The sequence below is a fragment of the Propithecus coquereli genome, unplaced genomic scaffold (assembly GCF_000956105.1).
Source record: "Propithecus coquereli isolate 6110/MARCELLA unplaced genomic scaffold, Pcoq_1.0 Scaffold15, whole genome shotgun sequence".
Classification (NCBI taxonomy): Eukaryota; Metazoa; Chordata; class Mammalia; order Primates; family Indriidae; genus Propithecus; species Propithecus coquereli.
The window spans coordinates 2,812,115-2,836,682 of record NW_012139413.1 but is presented as its reverse complement, the minus strand read 5'-3'; the positions used below and the strand labels follow the sequence as shown (position 1 = coordinate 2,836,682).

General features: G+C 37.5%; 1 protein-coding gene across 8 annotated transcripts in view; it reads left to right on the top strand.

Moving 5' to 3' along the window:
• The window catches only part of MECOM (MDS1 and EVI1 complex locus), a 535,815-nt gene that overhangs the window by 459,597 nt on the left and 51,650 nt on the right, over positions 1–24,568 (top strand). For 3 of the 8 annotated variants that reach the window (XM_012640213.1, XM_012640208.1, XM_012640207.1), the window contains one exon: positions 17,166–17,300. Coding sequence is in view for 3 of the 8 variants with exons in the window: in XM_012640208.1 (XP_012495662.1) it covers positions 17,166–17,300 (135 nt within the window). In the remaining 5 variants the exon portion in view is untranslated. Of the gene's footprint in view, positions 1–13,243; positions 14,269–14,377; positions 14,512–14,679; positions 14,761–15,899; positions 15,959–17,165; positions 17,301–24,568 lie in introns of those variants that run through there. The other 5 variants (XM_012640210.1, XM_012640214.1, XM_012640209.1 and 2 more) reach the window with 4 other exon arrangements.

The following is a 24,568-nucleotide window of genomic DNA, read 5'->3' as shown; positions in this document are numbered from 1 at the left end:
GCCTTGGCCTCCCAAAGTGCTAGGATTACAGGTGTGAGCCACCGTGCCTGGTCTCATTAGTGAGTTTTTAAATGAAATGTTTCATAATAAGGACTTGGCATAGCTTTGGCTGATAGTTATGCAATCCTGGCAATCTCTCTGGGAGCCTGGGGGAAATGGTGGCCAACGGTCACTTCATTGCAAATGGTTGAAACTGAAAGGCGAGGTCCTGCTTGCATGACAAGGGGCAAGGAGCAAGGTCCTACTATATGGTGGGGGAGGAGAGGGGAGAGAAACAGCGATTGCTAGTATTATTTTCCACTTGGGCGTTTGGCACTGAAATGGTTGTGCTGCTTTCCCCCTAGATTTGAGCTGGATTTGGGGAACTCATGGAAAAGAGTTTAGTGAGGCTAAAGTTCTATGTTCAAGATCCACATCTTAACGATCTTATAAACAAACAATAACAAAAATCAATCTGAAGTTGCAAGTCAACCTAACTCAAATTTAGTACATTCCCTCAAATCAGTTGAGAGTTCATGATCTACTATGTCATGGCTTTGGAAACAGGAAACAGATCTTTCTGAAATCTTGTTGTCATAATGTCAACGCTCTGAAACTGGTAATCACCGACTTTTTCTGTTTTCAATCCCATGTAGCCTTAATTCCAACAAGTTTTAGAAAGCTTTCCATAATTTGGCCTTCTCAAATCTTATTCACTAATGCTTTTCAACTTTATGGCTTCTGGGATATACTAAAGAGTCTAATGAGCAATAGTTTGTCAGCAGAACCAGAAGCAAGTATTTGTTCGATGGGAGTGTCAAACCTCCCCCACTGAGCTGCAGCAGGGTATGGACAGGTAAGACTAAGTGCAGGCTAGGGGCGTTCTCCTTCACAGGCAGGAAGAAGATGATCAGAGATCAGGCAACTGAATTCTCCATACCCACCAGAGGTGTGACGGGTGTACTTGGTATCTATTGTTGCATAACAAATTACCCCAAAACCCAGTGGCTGAGAACAACAATAAACCTTTGTCATCCTCAGTGTTTCTATGGTTCAGGAATTCAGGAGTGGCTTAGCTAGCTGGGCAGTTGTGGTTCAAGGTCTCGTCAGGTTGCAGTATTTAAGATGGCAACTACAGTCGTCTGTCATCTAAAGATTTGACTGAGGCTGGAGGATTTGTTTTCCAGAGCTGCTCACTCACATAGGTGGCAGGTCTTAATTATTCCCTGAATAGGCCTCTCTACAGGCTGCATGATGTCCAAAGAACATCAATGAGAGAGGGGGAGAGAGAGAGAGAGAAGAGAAAATATTCTTTTTTATAGCCAAGCCTCAAAATTCACATAGCTAGCTTCACTTTCTCCACATTCTATTCATTAGAAATAAGTCACTAAGCCAACTTATATCTAAGGTGAGGAGAATTAGACCAGTTTTTGAAGAAGGGAGAAGAAATTTTAAAATTTGTGAATATATTTCAAAACCAACACATATGGGTATTCAGTGTATTTATCTTTCATCTTTACCATCAACATGGTATATGGAATCTAGAAAAGATAAATGAATGAATCGTTTATCTTTAATCTGTGACCAGTAAATGGTTTTTAATCAGGAAAAAAGTTAGTCATCTGTTTTAGGCCCATTCATACCCTCTAAATTTTGAGCTGTTGCCTCAGGGAATCTGTAAATATCCAGGTTAGAGCCCTTTTGATGGCGGTGTCAAGGTAAGTACGCATAATAAAAACAGGACTATGCCTCACTTGCTGTGTGTAAGTGTGCTGTGGCTCAGCTGCCATTGCCAGCACCTGTACTAGGCATGGGCTTCCCAGCAGTGTAAAGATTCACCACGATCCACCTAAGGTTTCATTCCCTTATGACTATCAGGTGACTATAGGGTGCAGTATGTAACCAGTGGACAACCCAGTAGATGTTCCCATTGAGTTTTAGAGGTCCTTAAGGGAAGGGACCATGCCTTAATGATCGGTGTACCCTCAGTGCTGGATGATGTGGCAAGTTATAGAATATTCCCTATAAATGCTTGTGGAGTAAATTAAACTGAGTTGGTTTACATGTTGAACTCGTTGCCCTGCTATTGTAATATGACTCCCTACCCAGCAGAACAAATGTATGCATCCCAAATTGAACATTGAACAGCCTCTACTGAGGCCCTCTGGATTCACACAAATGTCTTATTCTGTGTGTTGTCCTTCCTTTTCCATGAATGTTACGTCTTCTTTTTCCCTCATTCTGAAGAAATATACCTTTTTATAGCCTACTTTGAATATTGAGGAAAATGTAGTTTAAGCTTAATTTCTGTTTAAGGTTTATTTTTTAAAATTTGTATCACTCTGAGCACAATTATGAAGATTCTTGGTTTTCTTTTAACCTATCTCCCCAAAATTTCTTTCTTGGGAAATATTCTTTCCCGTTAGGATTGAGATTCCTAGCTTAGTTGTTAGACACCATAATGAGTTTGCATTCCTATCACTTATTTGGGTTATTTTTCTCTGGTTCTGTATGTTTGCATTTCTACTTCTCAGAAAAAAGTGCTGCCTGAGTGACCAGCAAATAAATTAGGGGAAAAAAAATGTTTGTTTCTCTTCTGATATAAGGATATCTACATAAAAAAACCACCACCAACAAAAAACGTAGAGGGCATTTATACAGATGGGAACAACTATTTTATAAAGGTAGAACTCCATTTAATAATAGCTAATGCTTATTAGGTGCTTATTATTATGTGCTAGACAGTGAGTTAAGTGCCACGCATGGATTATCTCATTTAATCCTCTCAATAGCCCTATGAGATACTTACTATCGTTATACTCATTTTACAAGTGAGGAAAGCAAGGTGCTAAGTAACTTCACACATGTCACTCATCAAACACTAGCGAAGCTGAGATTTCCATGCAGGGTGCCCCACTCCAGAGTTTGTGCTGTTAGTCACTATACTATATCTCTTCTTTATGAATCTCTGCTGTGTACCAGGCATTATACTGAGTGGTTTACATACATTTTTTAATTGTTCAATCCTAATAAACTCCAACGATATAGGTGCCATAACCACAATTTTAGAGATATTAAAATAGAGGCTCAAAAAGTTGAAGCAACTCTCTCAATATCATGTAATTAAAAGCAGACTTCACCAAGGGCTTCAACATCAGAGAGCTATAGCCTAGCAGGAAACTGGGGATGAAACTGATTGCTCACAAGCCCAGGTGATTTCCTATTTGCAAAGAGGAGGCTTGTAGTCTTCTGGGCCCTAGGAAGAAGATCTTCTTACCTTATTATGATCATTTACCACATTCAACCCCTCACCTTCCCTGTGAATGGCCACAGGAGGCAGGAAGTTTGTGAAAACAAGACTATTGGCACTATATCCTAAGTATGGGTGATTTGAGAGTCGAGTCCTGAGAGCCATGAGCCACTGGTATCACCTGGACCACACAAAAAATTACTGGGGGCAGGGAAGAATTAGAGAAGTGCTAGTTTGTCCTCCACAAATACTGTGGGTAAAGAATGCATTATTTGTCTCAATTATTTATCTTGTCACTGCTATGAAAAATTTTTCAAAACCTAAATGAATTCAGTGACTTTACATCACACTGAAGCTTAGGTTCTACATTGAGCAACTAATTGAAAGTCAAGTGTAATGAAACTTCCTTGCTCAGCCCTTCAACCACCCAGTGTTGGAACGGATTGCCAGGCCTTTGGTTGAGTACCAAAGGAAATGGTGTTATTTGCATTCAGAGGCTGCATGGTGTGAAAAATACATACCTCTAAATCCAGGAGTTGCACACAATAGAATAAGATACTCATAATACAAGAGGAATTTGAACCCTGAATCCTACGGAGGGAACAGGATGATTCATGTCTTCATCTCATACTCTTTGCTGGGTAAAGGTTTATTCTTTCTCTCTCTCTCTCTACATCCCCCCTGCCCCTCTCCCCTCTGCCTTTCTCCCTCCACTTTCCTGTGTTTGCAATAGTTGAATACTAGTAAGTTGAATGTGTAAATGTTACAACTCCACTATGCATTCCAAGATTAAAATATAGCAAAAGATATTTTACAAAGACTTTCAGTGACTTTTAAAAAATATTCTAGCATTGATTACCAAAGAGATATGAGATATGTACAGGAAATGATAAAATTTTTATGTAATTTCTCCAGAGACAACAGCAATCACAATTTTTTGTAAAAGTTACATAGCTAAAGTACTTTATTTAGTGAATCATTTAAATTTGCTTCATTAACTATTTTTTGAGGACTTATGAACTTCTAGCTGTTGTAGAGTAGAAATGGGAAGGAGGAATACAAAGCTGTGTAAGATATTATACAATGTAATATTAGATGAAGTATGAGTTTAAAATTTGAAATCTGTAGTCATTTCAGTCTTACCTTCCTAGGCTCATAATTTCAATGTTCTCCACATCATGACTGAGTTCCATGGTTTATTTATAAATTGGTAGTCCAGATCATATGGAGAGAGAAATTATGTGTGAATCAGGGTGCATATTTTTCTTTCCTCTTTAAGTGTTTCCATTCATGTCGCTTCTGGCATCCCCCCTTCTAGTTGTGGGGCACTGAATTAGCAAACTTGGATTTGTTTTCCATCCAAGAACTACATACATAACACAAATATCTTTGAGAGTACGCATCTTGGAAATTGACCAGTGCTTAATTCTGCACTGGCTATATTAGGATTTTGTTTGAAGTTGAAGAATTGACTCAACAAAATTTACAGGAAGATATTTTCAAAGCCACAGCTGAAATCAATGTTCGTATTTTCACAAAGATATGGAGATTTTATTGGTATTTTAACCACTATTGGAATATTTTGACATTTTACCATTTGATAAGTATCATAAAATGTGACACCCATTAAATAGATTATAAAAGCCTAACATACTTTTCTGGCTCTGTAGAGTTGTTATTTTATTTTTTTAAGTGTTTGGCTACAGTCATTGCCATGATAAAATAGAATTTTAGGATTTCCAACATGGAGAAAAGACAAATGTTTCATTAAATCATTGATAAGAACTTAACATATTAATTGTTTCTTGACTCCATAACAGAGACATCATAACCAGGTGTAAGTATTATAACATGCAGTACTGGTCATCTGAGCTTTAGAGTGGAGCAATAATTCTGTGGCCAGAATTGCCTCACTATCCTTTCTCCCTTCCTTTAGTGTACACCTCTTTAGTTAGAAGTAAGCGCTCTCAGTAGATCACAAATTAATCACAGCCATTAGCGCTTTTAGAGACAAGATTGTGTGGTTGCTCCTGTGAAATGTTCTGTTCCTCGGGATGATGAGTTTATTCATCTGGAACAACGTTAGTTCATCAAGGTTTGTGGCTTATCTAAAGATCAAATTCCTGTAATTTTGTATGCCATCTGATTTAATGTCCACTTAGTTTAGTGGTTAGACAGCCACAGGCAGGCTTAACACATGAATCCAATATCAAAATCTCGAGAAAAGGCAAATTCCTAAAAATTTAATTCAACATTCTTAAGCGGAGATTGCCTTGCTGCTTTTCTTTCTCCTAGGGAAATGCATATCTAGACAATGCCAAATCTGATTAAGAAAAGGCTAAATAATATGAAACATTACATGTAAATATGCCCATGGTAAAAATCTATGCTTTAGAAGGACTTTTAATGGAAGACGATGGGAAGAAATGGGTTGATTTTGAAATGGGATTGTACACATTCCTTTGGAAGGTTCCAATAACTGGGGACAAGGGAAATAGAGGAGTCCAAGATGTTATCCAGGAACTGTGCCCAGGTAAAGGGCAGAGAGTTGGTACAGAAACAGAAACATGGGCGGGAGGGTGGTAATATGACAATATAGCGCTACTCCCCAGAAGTGGCAGGAATTCCTCTCTAAATCCCTAAAAGAGAATTATCAATGCATCAATTGATTCCCAAAGGGTAATAGTATTAAATAGACAAGTTTCTTTGGAGAGTAAATATAGCAATTTCTCACACATTTAGCTATAATTAATTCACTCTTGCAAGGAAGTTCAAGAGTAGTTCAGTTTATGATGAAAAGATGCTACTAAAGATGTCAATGTGAATATAACTTGATTCCACCCTTAAGGATCTTACAATGGCCCTTAAGGAGGACAAGATCATTACAGATATACCTGTAAGGTAAGGTACAACTGGCCATAAATTAGGAGATAAGCACAGATGGTTTGGGGTGAAGGTTGAAAATGTCAAACCTGAGTGGTAAGGATCAGTGGGTATAAAAAAGGGTGGCTTTAAAGGATAGATAAGATTTTATCTAAGATAACCAAGGCAAAATGAATTATTGACTGAGCAATAATAATAATTACAATTATAATAGTAATACCAATGAGAGCTATTTTCTATTGACTATATGCTATATGTTCCATGCATGAGTCTATATAATTTAAATACATTGCCTCATTTATTCTAAGAAATAGGATGAGTTTACACTGAATTGTTACGCAATTGGAACCTGCTAAAGAACTTTGAGCAGGGGCATAAGTAACAGCTGACAGTTGGGAAGATTAACAGTGTGGAGTATTAACTGGTGGGTTAAAAGATCTGTTAGGAGTGATTGCAATAATTCAGACTAGAGGTAACAAGCATCCAAACTAGACATTCACACTAGGTGAGAATGAAAATCAAGAAAGGACCTGATACATTCAACAAACATCCATTGAATACTAGTTTATGTCAGGTATGATGGTAGATTCTGGGCAATAAGGGCAAATAAGATAGACCCAATTCCTGCCCTCTTGGCACTTTAAGTCTACCAAGGGATATTGTAAAAGAAGATAAATTTTTCAGCCTTAGCAAGAAATATGGACCTAAAACTAGTATGGGCATGTGTGTGTGTGTGTGTGTGTGTGTGTGTGTGTGTGTGTTCCTACCCTAGTTTTTAGAGTTCTTGAACTCAATGGTATTCTACCTCTTCCTCAGAATACTCCCTCTTACTGATTGGCAGAGAACACAGTAGGTGGGACAGAACAAACTCAGCTGCAAGCCAGACAGAGACAGACATCTTTGGGGGTAGCACAGCTTGAGAGAAAAAAAACATTTTTCTTAAAATTCTTCTCTTCCAAGGTCAGGGTAAGGTTTAGGGCAACTGACATTGGAATGGAAGAAAGAGAATACAAAAATACATATAACTTTGGCATTCCCCAAAGTATAGGCCAGACTATCTTCCTCATTGTGTGTAAGTTTACTCTAACCCATCACACAAACACAAATAGTGTGAAACTTATAGTATTTTGACCTGTTCCCATGAACTCAGAGCAGTTCACACTCACATTACCCAATTTATTTTCCCAACACTTATATTAGGCTGATACTACGAAACTTTCGTGGAAACCAACTCAAAGGTTAAGTGACTTACCCAAAGGTACACAGCTAGGAATGGAAACAGGAGGAGAACCAGGCCTTCCAACTCATTTTCGCCATAAGATTAGGAGTCTAAAAGTACTCTTAACTAGTGTTTCTAAAGTCCCAGGGAAGAAGGTGACCCTAGAGTTATTGCATAATGTGCTAAATGCTGTCTTGAAAGACTGAATTAATAAAAATTAATAAAATAATGAAAATTCAATTCCTTATAGAGTTGAGGTTAATTCCAAAAGCATGTACAAACTAATTCTTTGGAAGAATGAGGGATTTGGATTTCTGAGACTAAGGATAATCGTAAGGCAAGTTATCTTTCATAAAATAAAAAGATAATAGTAAATTTTTCTCAGTAATATAAAAATATCTATTGTCTAACCAGATTGATGCGCCAAACATATTTTGTGAATATTTATCAGTTTTTGTGAATATTTATTTTCTCCTCTTTTTTTTCTTGACTATATCTTTTAATGCATATACATTAGAGCATTATACATCTCTATTTTGGAAAGATAAGGAAGAGAAAAATAATGGTATTTGTCTCTTTTTCTCTACCAAAATTTTACTCTATTTTATTAAAGTTTTTATTTTATCAGAATGTTTTCATTTAAACTTAGTATAAATTTTATTGTTGTTGTTGGGCTTTAACCACTCAGCTTAGGGCTGAAATACATCAGAAGAGTCCAAAATATTTTAAATATGGCAACCTTAATTGGAGTTTAGGAAATAAATCTTTGCGTATAATAATTTATTCATTAGAGCTGTTGTTTCAGCAAAGTATTTCATCTTAGTTTCCAAAGGTCTCCTAGTCACTACTAAATATATTTAAAATCAAAGCAAAGAAAAAAAATCACTTTCATTCTGGCCAAATAGACTATATAGTGCTCAACAGTTAAAGTCTTCGTTTAAAAAAAGATCAGAGAGATGATTATGCTTGTATAGTTAATTAACTAAAAAGGACATAAGTAATGGTTCACTGGGGAAACTTTTGTATCAGTGTCTATTATGAGGGATCCCATGCTGTAGGGACAATAACGGGGTGCTAATTCTGAATGCACACAGTGCTGTCCTACAAAGACATCAAGATTTGTAGGAAATCAACCCTCCAGCAGTCCTGGCAAGCCAGACTGACCCCAGCAAATGAAAATAATCAAAAGTAATTAGAAGCGTGCTGGACTACTCCTCGGAGAGCCGAATGGGAGAGTAAACATGCCTGAATCCTCGAGCCACTGCAAAGGCCCATGTCTGAGCTGTTAGGTGCCCTGACCTTGTCCACATAAAGATGTGATTTATGAAGTGCAGGGCACAGCAGCAGGGCTTCTGTCTTCTCCTGGAGAACCAAATTACTGAGGTGGAGATTAACATGCTTTCAGTCGGGCCCATTTCCAGACCAAGGGAAATTTTTTATTTACATTTTTTTTACCTTTAATTTCCTCTTTTCTTTTTTAACAGCCACTCCCCCCCATAGATTTTAAAAAGAAAAGAAAAAAGAAAAAAAATAGGCAGAGTTCATCAAGAATGACCAGAAATCTCTCTCCAGAGCAGTGGTGATGTGCGTTGGGGACTAGGGACATTCAGAGCTTTTTGTTCGTAAACTTGTATTGTGCTGGTCTGTTTTGCTAGGCCTGCCTGCCCAGCATCACAGCCTTCACCTTCTAGCTTAGGGAGCCAAGCTTGTGAAATACTTCCCTGATTGAAAAATATAAATAATTAAAATTAAACAGAATATTACATTTGATTCCATGTCTTTCTCATCCAGCTTCTCTTGCCTAAAGGTTATGCATCATTACAAAGCTAATTCTAGTAAGTAAAAAGATTCGGGAGAAGCAATTATGGGTGGTAGAGAATTTGGAGGAGTAGGAGGACAGACAAATTGGGAGAAATATTTATATATGAATCGGTGGGAAATCTCTTGATTCCTAAAGACATATTTCATTTTTTCTTACCTTTGTCTCAGTTAGGTTAGGTGAGATTTTACAAAATCCTATTCTGACGTGGAAAAGGAAGCATCGATTTTCTTTTTAAACACACATCAATATCTATACACGAAGCTAATTTAATTAGCAAGCAGTTATTGTTCAGCCAAATGTCAATTTCTCAGATTATTTCATGCTTCTTGACATGAACTGTATGAAACAGGATTTAACAGGATCTCTGTTAATAAAACTGCACTTGAGAAATGTAAAGATGCACTTGTACATTTTTGAAAAGCTACAAAAAAACAGTGTTAAAACAAAATATGTCAGGCTTGAAGTTCAGTGTATATTTAGCCACCTCGAGAAACCCAAAGCTGCAGAATTAAGGGAACTCTGCTTAGACTGAGGTTATAAAGTGCCTTCCTCTATAAACTAAAAACATAATGTCAGGGTGAATGGGAACATACTTTATTAACTTTATGGTATTGAAAACTGCCAGCAAGTTGTCTTGTTTTTAAATATTGTCCTCTGCAGAGTGTTACAGTGCTGTTTGTCCACAGGAAGCCTATTAAAAGTGGACAGTGCAGTCATTTCATCTGGCTTTGGCTGGACTGCTTTTTTTTCCTTTAATGATGTGCTGGAATGTACCATGCCCATAGGGTCTCCATTAGCAGAACTTTTACTTCTGGGACGACCATGAAGTTTAAGGCTTAAAAGAGGCATCAGTTTACAGTCTTGTGGGAATCACTTGAATACTGGAGCACTAACTTCTTACTGCTTTAACTAATATATTGACTTATTTTAAATAAACAGTTACACAATGAAGGCAGAGCCAGTGGCCTTATTGGAAATCTTTGGGCTTTTTAAAGATTCTTCAATCCACACAGCTGGGGAAGGAAGGAAGGGGCCTGAGGAGGGTTTATGCCCTTTTCAAACCAGGAAGAAAACACATTAACCTCTCCCACCCCAGCCCTGCCTTCAGCCAAAGGGGGATCTTTACAACTCCCAGAAAATCTATCAGCTCACACTCAAATCTCATATTTTCCAATGGCTTTTTCCTGGTAAACAACAATTAACAAAACAATAATAAAAAGAATCATTCCTTCTGGAAAAGTGTTTTAAAAATATGATTCTCTTTTTAAACATTGCTGATGAATCACCCTATTTTCTACTTTCCCCAAAGCTATACATTTGTTATAGTTTGTTCTCCTATTCCATCCCCTTAATATTTAGATCATCTGTGCTGATACATGTTTGCAAATTAAAGCTGGTTTGAGATTATAGTAAAACCATTATTTTTAATAGCCCATTTCAAGGGCAGTGCTAAACACTGCAGAACACGCATGTTACTGATTACTGTTGAGCAGACAGTGGCTTTTGCAGATTAATTTGTAACTGGGAACTACTGTAAACAGATTTCACCAGAAATCCCAAGGAATAAAGGGAATTGGTGGTGGTATTTGGCTCCTTGTATTTATTTATTGTTTTAGAAATCTTTGGATGGAAAGCAAGCTAACAGGGGAGAAAAGCGAGCCCTCTGCAAAACTCTTTACCTCTAGCCTTCTGTCCTGTTTCACTTCTGTTGGGGGAGGTGGGTCAGATCCTCTAAAAAGTTATTCTTTACATAGCAAGAGGCCCCTTTCAGGAGAAACGAGGCACGTCTAGCGACGCTGGGATCTCAGAATCCTACCTTTAAACTTAACATTGTGTCAAGAAAAAGTAGGATGACTCTGCCTTTACATGAAGTTATTGTTATATAACCAAAGAAGAGTGGGAGTGGGATGGGAGAGAGAGAAAGAGATTGAGATTTAGTGTTTGGTTAGCCTTCTTTGCCCCGGTCCTTCTACTGATTTCCTTTAGTCTTTTTCACAATTTATTCAGTAAAGAACAAGACTGATGATAATGATAATGACAGTGATGTTAATATAATAATAACGATAATGATGAAACGAATTCTCCATCCTTTTAGGTAAGTCTTCCAAGGTCTCAGTAAGCGTTAACTTTTTGGCATATTGGGGGAAGATAATTTCGTCCGTAGAACTAGACTTAGCGCAGGCCAGTGTCTGTGGGTCTGGACTGCGGTGGGCCCTCGTCCCGATGCGAGGCTCAGGAAGGCGTAGCACAGCGAGCGAGGCAGAGGGCAAAGCCGGGCTGGAGCCTGGCTTGCGGAGGCGGGTTCACCTGGGTGGCTGGAGCCGCGGGCGCCGCGCTTTATTTCGGAGCGCAACGCCATCTACCGGCCTCCTGTCCTACCTGCAAGTATCCAGACCTTGCAAGTCGCCCCGCCTCCCCCACCCGAACCCAATATAAGGAGAAAAACTCGGAGGCCCTTTCCACGAAATCCTAATTTAGTCAGGTCCTGCCAATGATCCCACAGTACCTTTTGTTTATTCACCGACGTTTCCTCCTTTTCAAAGCAGCTTTGTAAAGGGCAAGGAGGTGGGGGCTGCAGGGCTGGGGCGGAGGTTGGGGCGCTGAGCTCTCAGACCCCCTGATCAGGCTGCACTGTCTGAAGCAATCGGTTCCCCAGATTACTTGTATTTAATACACAATGCATCATAAAACAAATCCCTCAACCTGACAGGAAGAAAATAGAACAGCTCATAGCTCGAGCCGGTCCAATTTATGGCTAAATTAAAAAAAAAAAAAAAAGCCCCGACAATGGGCAAGTTGAGGAAGGGCAGGAAATCAATGGCTGCAAACCCGGGGCTCTTCAAGGTTCTCAAGCGCCGAACTCTATGGGAATATCTGACCGGGGTTTAGGTTATTTACAAAGGATTTTTCCTGTCCTACCTACCACTGCTGTGCGATTTTCCCTCAAACAATGGCCATTATCTGAAATAACAGTTCAATGTCACAGATAACAGGCCACCGAAACGAATTAGTCACCACCTCTTGTCATTTTCTCTCCCCCACATCCCTCTCTTTTGTTACTATTTTTGTTTTTAAATCAGCATTTAGGAAAACATAATTCTACTAGATTTACACGTTTATTTGCACTTGGAGAAAACAAAAAAGTGGGTGGCATTAGTCTTAGCCCGGTTTGAAGATAAAGTTTAACCATAACTCCAGCCCTCTTGCTGCACCTCTCCCTCAGCAAGGGTCCCCAGACTCGCTTACTTTGCTTTACTTTCCATTGTTGAGCCATGGAGTTGGAGTTTGCCTGTTTATTTTCATGAATGGAGTCCTGTGATAAATAAGCATTTATTTCCATTTAACCAGTGGGATCTACTAAATCTTCCAAGGTTAGCTGTAAGTAAATCTGTAGACCCTTTTATTTTGCCATGCATTCTCTGTATTCTTTCTTCCAGTGTTTTTGCAATGTGTTGATACAGATTGACTAAATACATTTTAGAAAGTTATTAAACATAGCATAGTACTGATCACTAAAGGCAGCGTCTATGATGTTAAAAATTAAAAATAATCTGAGTTGTCAAATTGCTTATTCCACTTTTGGGCGTTCATGGTGTCTTAATTAATGTATCAAAGAAAATGGCAAAAAAAACCCGCACTAGACAGTTGTCGATCTCTCTAAGCCCATAATACGCTATTAGGGCGGGTTATATGCAAACAGTGTTTCAGATTTTAAAATTTCTTCTTCTAAGGAAAATATGATTTGAAAATTTAGCATGCCCTTCTACTGACTTAATTATAAAAAGGTAGGGAATACATTAGAGTACGAGTTTCAATTAAAAACTTTTTAAAAAGATGCTTAGCAGAAAACTGGAAGTGTATATGTCAACTTTTCACTCTTGAGGCTGCTTTCTTCTGAAAATTTCTAAACTAATTATGTTTAGTCTGAGCCAGCGTCCCTTTACCCTAAGTCCCATCCTCCAGCGCCCTCCCCTCCTCCTCTCCCCAGTCTGCCTCGGCGCACACACCCTCACACCCCTGAAAGCACTTCTCCACCCTTTCACATCCCTCCCCATCCCCCATCTCACACACACACACACACACACACACACACACACACACACTCTCACACACTTACACTTGTGCTTTCAGGACACCGAAACAGAGGCTATTTCCCTGGGGAAAGAAATCCTGCCTGGCGAAATCTCCCCATTGGTTGTTTACCCGGAGAAATCTACATGTTTAAGGGGGATGGTGCATCCATAATCAGTCTGTCCCTATAGGACTTGGGTCTTGGCGACCTTTTTGTGACCTCTCCCGCCGGAGAAGGCTGCTGTCACTTTAAAAATTTACTGAAAGAGGAGCCGGTCTGGCTTCCGATCACTCTGGGCGGCGGGAGATAGCTCCCTTTCTCCCTCGCCCCGGGTTCTTTCTGGATGGCCGAGCAGATCCTCTTTAAAGAGACAGTTCATGAAATAGAAACCCGGCGGCTGAGCTTGGAGTTGCGAAAGGGGACGATCCCGTGAGGGTCTGGGACTGGCGAAGGCTCTGCGGAGGATCTGAAAGGGGGATAGAGCTCCCCTCGCCTCCCCAGGCCCCCCACCTTTTCAAACTCTCCTCCTCCAGCTTGTCCCCCCCCCCTTTGGAACTGGGAAAGAGAAATGGAAGAAGTTTTAGTGGGTTTCAGATAACTTTCATTACACATCGGGCTGATAAGAGCAAGAGAAAGTGAGAAAAGAGGGAGGTGATGTGAACCAGAGGAATAGCTCTGAGCTCATTTAGGAAGGGGGAAAAAAGCCCAAACACACCAAACCCGGGTCACCCAGACGAGAGAAGACTTCATTTCTGGTCTTAAAAAACACACTGTTGGCGGACAATAAATCTGAAACGCGTGGTCCGGGAGAGCAGATCCTAGAGACGGACAAAGTTGTCAGAGACCCATTTGGAAATCGAGACGCGAAGCTTTTTTTTTTTTTTTTTTTTTTTCCAACATCTCGAAATGTTGCTCGGGATCGTTTGAAAGGATTTTTGTGCAGAAGCTCCAGGGGGCTGCTGATTATTTTATTTTGTTTATTTTAATTCTTCTGTGATTGTGATTGCCTTTTATTGCTGAGTTGAGGCCATAGAAATCTAAAGGTAAGAGAACTTCTCACTTAAAAAAAAAAAAGGTCTTGGCGATGCGAAAGTTTGCCACTTCGGACAGTTTCCTGCCGTGGCACCCTTGCTCGGGGCGCCCCCCGCCCCCAGCCTCCTTGGGCTCCCGCCCCAGTCTCGCGGAGCCCTGCTGCTTATCTGCGTTGCTAAGCCCGGCGATTTCCTTGTTCCTCCTGCGGAACGGTGCGGTCTGGACGCGTCTCGGGGTGGGTCCTCCGGCCTTCGGTGGGTCTCTCTGCCGGCTGTCGGCCTCTTTTCCTCCCGCTTTTCTCTTCCTTCCCCTCCCTCAGTGTGTCTGTCGGTCGGTTTCGGGGACGCAGAAGGTGGGGTTGCCAAAATCTGAATTCCTGGCACTGACCACGCGACTTTGGAGCGGCTTTCGGCCGAGTTCCACCTTGCCAAGTAACAGCTTTTGCTGTCCAACATCGTGTGCTGCTACGCGAGAAAGTCACATTCGGACCCTTTGGCTAGATTGCGGAGACTTTTTTTTTCCCTTTAGCTGTTAGTTTTTTGAAAGGGCCTTTCTCTAAAGTCCACCTAAAGGCAATTTCTTTTTTTAAAGCTATCTTTAGAGCTTGACAGCTTTTAAAAACACAGGAGCATGTTAGATGGAATGACTGAAGAAGTGTCCTTAACTTTATTTTATTCGAGATTTCCGAGACGATTTAGACATTTGGGAGACGAATGCAGTTCTACTAGCAAATCAAAAGTGAATAATTCACCCAGGGGGCAAATGTTTCTGGAGAAAGCTAAGCTTTTGTCTTGGGGCAAGAACATTGAGAGTAGGAAAGTTAATACGATGGTGAAATCTTTGAGTAATCATGTAACAGATTATGTAAAAAGACATTCTCTGGAAATGAACCTTTTAAAAAATTAACTTCGCTGTTGACAGTGGCAATGGCAATAATGTTAACACGGAATAAAATTACTCCTAGAATTTTTATGTGCACTATATGTAATACTTAATTCCCTGCCCCCGCAGAAGGGAGTGCTTGAGAGTTAAGGGGATAGATGCTTCTTGACTTTGAAATTAACAAGTTTTCCACGTCTTTCTGCAAATATGAAACGGAACTGGTGTTGCATTTCACTGGCTTCACCTTATTTCCTTTATTAAATATTTCTCTGGTATGTCAGGAGAACTGCCTTTTCCTTTTTTAAAAATTTGTTTGCTTGTCAAGAAAACAAACAACAGGAGATCAACCAAAAACCAAACAAACCAAAAACCAAATAAACAAACGCCAACAACCCCAAGTTTTTACTATTTTAAAAGTGCATTGCTATTGTTATTTATGAGCCTTTTCAACATCTGGGGGTGGGTGGGAATCTCAAGTTGCCATTTGAGTTATTCAGCACTGAGAGTTGAAGAAACATCTTCAAGTTTGTAATTTCGTAAATAACAAATCGTTAAAATTTGTCCTTCTCACTAGAAGGGGTATTCAGATGTAGACTTTTTTGTTGTTAATGTGAAGAGGTGTCCTTGAAAAAGAAGAGTTTGATGTATGTGTGTGTGTGTGTTGTGTGTTTAGCAATACTATCCCTATCTTCTGTTTCGAGATTTTTCTTTTATAAATTGTGGGACTACTTATTGCCCTTCAATTACCTCATGGCCAAAGGCTTATTCATAGTGCCTCTTGACTAGAGCCCTCAGAGCACTGAGTTCTTGAAGTTTATGGTGAGTTAATGACTTGAGTCTGCGTTTGGCTGGTTACCTGAATTCTACGCAAAATTGCTTTTGGTCTAATTTCTCAAGAGTTTAGGTTTTAACTTTTATGTAGGTATAGATACAGCAGAATTCTGTAGGGGTTATTTAATTCATTAATTTTTATTCTCAACTGTATTGTTTAGTCTTTGATAGGAAACTTCCTCAAGTTTGCATTAACTGATTGACATAACATTACCAGCCTTTGTAGTTATTCACCATCAGGTCAACAACTCTGCAGCTTTTAGTATTGATTAAGACATATTGCTGTTAGTGAATCAGAATAGCTTGGTTTAAGAACACAAAACCTTAAAAATGGAAGTTTCACATTTCATTTTTTGTTTAATAAGTGTCCTAAGTAATGATTAGTATTTAGGATAGGCCACATGTAAAACCTCATAAAAAAAATAACAATACAAAGCCATGTATAATGATGGCAGTAATTACAATATTTTTAATATATTTTTTACTTGTTCACAAGAAGCCAGTTTTGCTATTTTGCTTACTAGGTGTAACATTGAAGCATGCATTGGCATGTGTTAACTAAAAGCTTAGGTTGCCATACTTCGCATGAGTGTGTCCCAATCGATTATTTTCATGTGTTTTTCTTCAGTTTGGTCAGAAGCATCTATGAGAAAAATCTTATTATCTCCTTCAGTTAAGGCTATAATTTAATTGTTTCATTGTGATGAAATGCTAGCTATGAAAAGGAATTTAATAATATCTATATTAAAGTTTTAAAATTGAATTAAAGTGCAAAAATGTAAAAATGTACACTTACATGACAGGATTATCCAAACCTGAAATATTGACTGTTTACTTTACAAATATTATGTTATATATGCTGTTCAATATTATTTTTTGTAAAAATCACATTGGATAAAATTAAGTCAGTAGCACTCATTCATGCATAATAAGGAAATGAGCATTTTTTGAAACCAATTAATCAGTTTTTGTAATAAGTTATGAGCATTTTATTTCTTTAAAAGAAGCAGTGTGTTTTCATTTCCAAGATAACTTATTATTATTTCCCCTTTATTAATATGCCTGCTCTCTGACTTTTTTTAAGGATTCAAAGGAAGAATATATATTTCAATGAAATATTTTCAAACAATCATTTTAATCATTTTAATTAATGGACTGATAAGGCAATTGATTGTTCTCATCTTCTTCCTTCTAGATCTTAGATGAGTTTTGCAATGTGAAGTTCTGCATAGATGCCAGTCAACCAGATGTAGGAAGCTGGCTCAAGTACATTAGGTTCGCTGGCTGTTATGATCAGCACAACCTCGTTGCCTGCCAGATAAATGATCAGGTATGTTGTAAAAGTTTTCTTGTCTTTCTTTGAGAGCACTAAAGTATCAGTGAAGCCTGAAGAATAAAAATAACAGTTGAGCTGCAGTAGACCCTTGTGGCCTGTTTGTTGATATGGTGAAAGGTAATGCACAAATATAAGTAAGATGCAGAACAAAGTCATCTTCAGTACTACTTTCTTTCAGTACTACTTTCTTTGAGTAGTTTATTCACTTTGTGCCAGTATCCTTCATAAATGCTCCAGTTTTTTTAGTGTGATTGGATAATTTTAAAAACGGAATACTTTTTTATTGCTTACTCTTATTTACATTCTTTCTTTACCATCATAGTAGGTACATTCATACAAAGTATTGAGCTAATCAAGAACATTGTGAAGTTTTGCAAAAATTGGAAGTGATATACTTGAAATATTATACAGGTTTTATTTGAAGTGGTAGGTAGATGTATATATGAGATATCAGTGTGGACTTACCTGATTATGCATTTTATATTGATTTGCCTGGTTATAAATGAGAATGCTTACTTTTGGATTAATCAAAATATACTTTTTTTTATATATATGAGAAAAAGTTTAAAAATAATACTGCTGGAAATTGCTTTGTGTCATTATGGAAGACCCTGCAATGAAGCTGACTTTAATAACAGTAACTATGAAATAAAGATCATGAAAATATCATGAAACATATTTTTCACTTAATAAAATTAGGTTATGAATCTTATAACTTAATATGACAATACATAAAATAACAAGAAGTTCAGCCTATTAATTTTTATTTTATAAACATTGTTGGGTTAGAATTTAATTATGTTATAATCATTTATTTCTTTTAACCCAATGGTTTTCTAAATCAAATATGTTTCAAAGAGAATATTGAAATGGTTGCTTGGCAAATCTACTATGAAATCACCACCAAGAAAAAGAAAAGTTTAAATTAGATGTTTCCAACTGAAAGCTGTTAAATAAAGCTGGCGTCATATGGTCTAAGACTCTATTTCAATCATCGTTATGAGATTATTCTTTGGCATTTTACCAGCTACCAGATAATTTTTACTGGCCAAATTGTATAAGAGGTAGTAAATTGTAAAATTAGGTTTAAATGGGAATCATTTAAAAATCTTCAACATATATCAAAAATAATAAAGCAATTGTTTTTTTCTCTTTGCCGTAAGAAAACAAGAGGCATTATTGACAAAGGAAAACATTATTAAATTAGCTATTGATTGTGAGCAGAAAATATCCCAAGTCTGTTATATAAGTTACTGTCACCATCAACAACAAACATTTTTTGAACACCTACTATTTGTAGATGTGGGAAATACATAGGTGTTGTAAGTGAGTGAATTGTTCATGTTATGCTTGAAACTGGAGGACCTTAAAGGACAGCTTAAAGATGAAATAATATAATCATATCATAATAATTATTTGCCATCCATATTTACTGACAATAGTAGCTATTTTCTTAGATAGATAAAACTGTAGAATCAGTGAAAAGATGATCTACGAATGGGGCTTTTAGCCAATCCAAGTTCACTTGTAGCCATTTTTTCATGTAATATGTATGTATCTAATGTTTTATAATAAATATACTTTTATCACTGGGAATCTTGATTGCATTAAAAAAGGGAAACTGTTTTGCTGTTCTTTACTATGAATTAGGTTACTCATTAGAGTAGGCATTTATAATTTTACCATAGTTACTTTTGAAGTAATATTGTAAAATGCATTGTTTTTAAAAGGAAAATATGCTGATTTTATACCTTAATGAATGGCATATTTGCTTATTTTAACTAAAGAACCAGGGAAAATAGTTAATCAGGAAAAACATATAAGGCCAATATTAGACACATACTTATTATTTTTTTAAGTACTCATTTTAAACTTCTGTATTATGCTGACAGAAATCTAAGATGGTAACTGAGTGTGTATCAAATAACATAATTGTGAAATTGATATTACATGGTCAGGTAAGTTCACCCATCAATAACAAGGGAGGAAAATCAGAGGTAAAAGTCAGATTTGTGTGTTAAGTATATATGTGTACAATCACATTTAGCCCAATTGATAAGACAAAGGAGATCAGACGCCTAAATAGTGTGTGCATATATTATAAGCATATCATATTCATCTATAAGCTCGTATGCATATTCTAAAGGCTAATTAAGACTAGCAATTCTAGACAACTTTGAAATGTGTATGTTGGACTAAGTACAATGATAAAAAAGCTGACTAAAGAGGTTCTCTAGCTCTATTTTTTCGCTCTCTTTTCCATAAGGAATAGGAGCTGCCAAATGGTGAATAAGCACAACTCATCACATAATGAACTCTCCCATTGTGTAAGGTATTATTTAATATTCAGACATAGAGGGAGACCCTGGATTAGGAGTAATTATCTGACATTAACAACCTCAATGCAAATGTAGCGCTGTATAAGAAATTATAAAAAGTGTTTCTTTTTGCTCTGATTCTTAGAGCTCAAGTTTGTAAAATGAATTGTAATGACAAGACAGGTATAAGTCCTGGGCTCTAAAAAGGAAGCATTTCAGATGGTGCTTTCAACTGCAATCTAGTCATGGTAATAATTAGGTCATCTAACAAAAAAGGATAAAGATTACCAAGAACAAAACAAGAGTGTATATAGTTTACTTTTGCAAAGATACATATTTTAAAAAATCCTAATGTTAAACATCAAGTTTAATCAATTTAGATCAGCTTTATAATGATGTGGAGGGATGCTATAAAAGAAAAAAGTGCTTGCTAAGATGATAATACAATTTGATGGTAGTGGGACAAACATGTATGCTGGATAAAACCCATGTTTGATTTGTTTGGGGTGAAGAAGTTCTTAGAAACAGCATGGATTTGGGTTTTTAAGTAACATTAATAAAGGATGTAATCTGTTTTGTATCATAAAAAATAAAAACAAAATCCATTCGATTAACATTTACCAATACTTTTCTACCAGCATTTTGTTTGGGGGGATATTCCCGAGTTTAAATTTTCCGATAGATGTCTGTAAGTTATTTTATTTCAGGTTTTTTTTCAGACCAGAATGAGTTTTGTGGCAGCTTTTTTCCTTGTCAATGCTGCCTAGAAAGACTCGAGTTTTGTGATTTTAGACGTCTCTTTCATTTCATGCTTTCAAAATTATTGCAGTGATGTTTTTGGAGATAGAAATTCTGAAAACACTGCCATCACTGCTAAACCATAATTTGTAAGCAGCTGCGGCTTCTGACTGATATCCTTATTCCTCCCTGAAAAAAATTGTATTAACTGTAGTAATTTATCTTTATAGATGGCCATACCAAAGACACTAGTCAGTTGAGGCCACAATCACACCTAAGTCATAAAAGAGTAGATTCATGAAAAACACCCAAGTCTCTTTATTCTTGGCGTCCTAATTACTTCCCCCTTATTCCTTAAAGTTTTTCTGCAATTCTGTATAGCTCTACTGCTGTGGGACAGCATTTAGCTGGAAATTTTTACTGAGACAGATGATGCTCAAGTATTTTAACGTTTTTAACAATCTGAAACTGTCCTTGGTTGCTTTCAGGAGCAAGAACTGGTCCTCAGAAACAGAGCAGGGCAAGAGCAAAAGCAGAGAGTTGGTTGAGGAAAGCTCTTTCCAGACTAGGTCCTCAAGAGGACCAAATGTACAAAGGAAGCATGAAAACGGTTTATTAATTATTCAGAGGTTTCATTTACATCCGAAAGCACCCATGTGTTTAATGTCAAGTAGACCAAACATCTGGATGATTTAGTGAGTTTTTTTTTTTTTTAACCTGGATATTTTGATATCCTTTCTTTTAAAGTCTTATAGAGATCTTACTTTTACAAACCATTTTGATTGGTGGATGTGGCACATTTCTGTAGATTTGGTCTCACCCTGATCTGACCTCTCCCTCCATCTTTTGATAAGCCCCTCTTAACCCCACATTACTATACCCTTCACCTGGATCGAAAGTCCCCGTCCACCGCAAGCAGTGCCAGTTCTCATCTTCGAATGTATTCACAAGTTTTGTGTACTTATGGAATAGTTCTCTGGGTACCACAGTTTTCCTCTAATACTTCTTCATGATGAAATCGAACTGGTTATGATCAGAGAGATCATCAAAGCACAATTCCTGTTTAGTTGACTTTTTAGACATAAAGGAGACATGCCTTCCCACTCATGATAATTAGAATGATCTCGGCATGTTTTTTGGGATAACATTTTATATATATATATGTGTGTGTGTGTGTGTGTGTATCTGTATCATAGAAGGGCACATAATTTCATTCAAATGCCTGGCCTGCCCTAACATGGTCTCTGAGTAGAATAAAGTTCTCAGAAACCCAAGACATTATTAATCTTGTCATTTACACAAGGTGATAAGTCCTTTCATTTTTAAGTAGGCCCTTGACAGCTGGTATTTAGTAAGGAGAAGAAGAGAACTATGGTGTTCACTCTGAATAAAAAGAAATGTGTCGATAAGAGATTATCTAATGCCTGATGTGTATTTTGAAGAAATGAGATATAGAAGAGTAACTGCCCCTCAGAGAATACAAAGTCAGAATTCACTTCGAGGATTCTGCCAGCTCCCTTGTGGTTAATGAACGGCAGCAAGACTCTACAGTGTTTTCAGTTGGAACAGGCATTGTTCTCGTTTGTGCTTTACCTTATAAAGTTTTAACTGCTTCCAGGACGATCATGGCTGATTTGGCACACCCGCTTTCGCTCTCCTTAGGTCCACGTGAATGATTCTATCCGACTGCTGTGACACTAGAACAGTATTATTATTGTAAGCTTATTATGGGCTCAATTATTAAGTTATTTTCTTTGGATTTTACGGAGGAAAAAAAATCCACTTTCCTACTTCACTCAATTAGTACAATTTGTGCAAAAAAGCTAGGTAGGTTGGTCAGCTACGTGGAAAGCAAAAATGTAGTTTGTTAGCCTCTTTACACTTTTTAAAAATGTTTGCATCTACTGTCAGGTAATTTGTTAATTCGCTCTTCCTTTACAAGAATTTCTGTCCACATTTTCTATGACTTCTTTTGATGTTAAAATTATTATTGGCTTTGGGCATTTTCTTTGCTTTGCTTTTAAGTCAAGTTCCACTTTTATACCAAAGTTATGCTCTGCTGTTTTAAGATGAATGCCAGCTGGCAATACCCAGAGACTGGCTTTATGAACAGTGCTTAAACTAACTTTGGGGAGATGTTGTCTGGCTGATAAGTAACTTCCTTCACCTGAAAATGAAGTTGTCTAAGGCATAGTTTATCATTTGATATTTGCATCACAAAACAAACAGCACTGCCCCTCCCCCTAAAATGAAGTTTCCCTCATGTAATAATGCCCGTGTACAACATTGGCCAGGATTTTTATTAAGATTCACAAATTACACAAGTTGAAAGACAGGATGACCTCGAGTGTTAAGTGAACATGTTAAGTAATTATTGTTTGCATGTATATATCGCCTTTCATTTAGGAAGATCTCAAAGCATCACACCCACAGTAGATTCCAGCTATTTCTGGGAAGGCTCCAAAAACGTAGTCATAAGAATGCTTTACACACCATCAAGGAGTAGATGATTTGGTCACAGACACAAGGAAAGTCTCCAGCCGAGTAAAAAATCTAAACATGATCTTTAGCTTAATTATAATGTAATGATGGAACTCTTCTTAAATGTTTAGAAACCATTCAGAATGATGATCAGAGAGTTTTCATAGAATCAGATGAAATGGTCACCAAAGCCAGATTTATTCTAGGCTCTGTAGAGAGATCCTTAGAGGTTATTTAAAGAGACAACTTGGAAGGCTTTCAGGCTGGGTACACTGTAGGCTCTGGGTATTATAATAAGTGGATCTTTATCACACCCTGTTTATGCAAACTTGAACTCTTGGTCAATTCTCTCTGTTTTGTTTCATTCATAAATAAACTTGTTTTTTTTCTTCGTGTTATTAACAAAGAGATAACAGCGTGGAGAAGAAGAAATTTCCCCTCCAATAATATCCTGGCTCAGTGAATACATATTTTTCATTTTGGAGTGGATATAGCAAGCCAGTACCTGATCTTTCTCAATTAATATTTTCTTGTCTTTAGACTGTGACCCTAAAGACAAATATGGGATATCTTTTATTTGGAGAAACTAAAGGTGATTTGCTTTGGCAATGCTTGGCTGTGATAAAGCTTCCACTGTGTTGGACAAATTTATGCTCTGCCATCAATTGCTGTCTGCTGAAGACACTTCCTAATTAGGCTCAGAATGTATAATAGGATCCTTCCTCCAGGGGCCAAAAACTTCACTCTTGAGTTTGGGTTTCCTACATTGCTATGGATAGATAGGAGTATAGACTGTGTTTCCTAAAGCCATCACACATGCACATGTCCTATCTGTGGACTTCCTGCAAACTGTGACACCAAGACTGACAAATGTGTCCATATCAACTGTTGACTGTTCAGATGTGTAAATTGTTACCTACCTCCCCTCCTACCCACCCTCCAATTGTTAAAGTTCCGTTCAGCTTTTCATAGTCTTTTGAATATTAAATTGAATAAAGCTATAGAAAATAAAGGATTCAAGCCAAATGTTGGGAGCTGGAAGAGGAAGAAATCAACTGTCAACTTCAAAGTGAAAAGACAGCAATAGTCTAAAAAAGTTGTCTCTCAGTACAGATTTTTCAGGGAGTACATTACTCTATTATTTCAATTATTACAACTTCCTGAATAGGTTGAAGGTCATTCATAATTCACACTTCTGTCATTTTTAGACATGCCAAAGGCAGTCTATTAAGCATAAATAAAACTTCCAGTGCTTGACCAGGAAAAATAAACGGGGGATTCATAACAATGAGGCCTTGTTCATCTTTTTAAAAGTAAATGATGTGTTTTCTGTCTTTCTTGTTTTCCTCCTTGTGCACAGAATTTTTCTTCTGTCTCAGTGGTACAAATATAATACTTTAAATCGATCCAAGCATAGTAAACTCAACAGCAAGGCTGGTCTGACAGATTCTGGATTTTTCTATTGTATGGGATAATAAATGTGAGCCAACATTATTACCATTTATAAATACAAATGGTAACGGCATTGATTTAATAGAGGATTTGGTTGAACACAGGCCTTGACTGTATAAAAGAGCATTTGACTGAAAGTCTTTTGCAGCCTATTAACTTTCCTATCAGAGTGCTTATGAGTGTCTATACTCTCTTTAGTACTGTCCTCTTGGGTTTCAGTGACCAAAGAGGATGGATACTTAATGATATACGATTAATTCCAATTAATTCTAA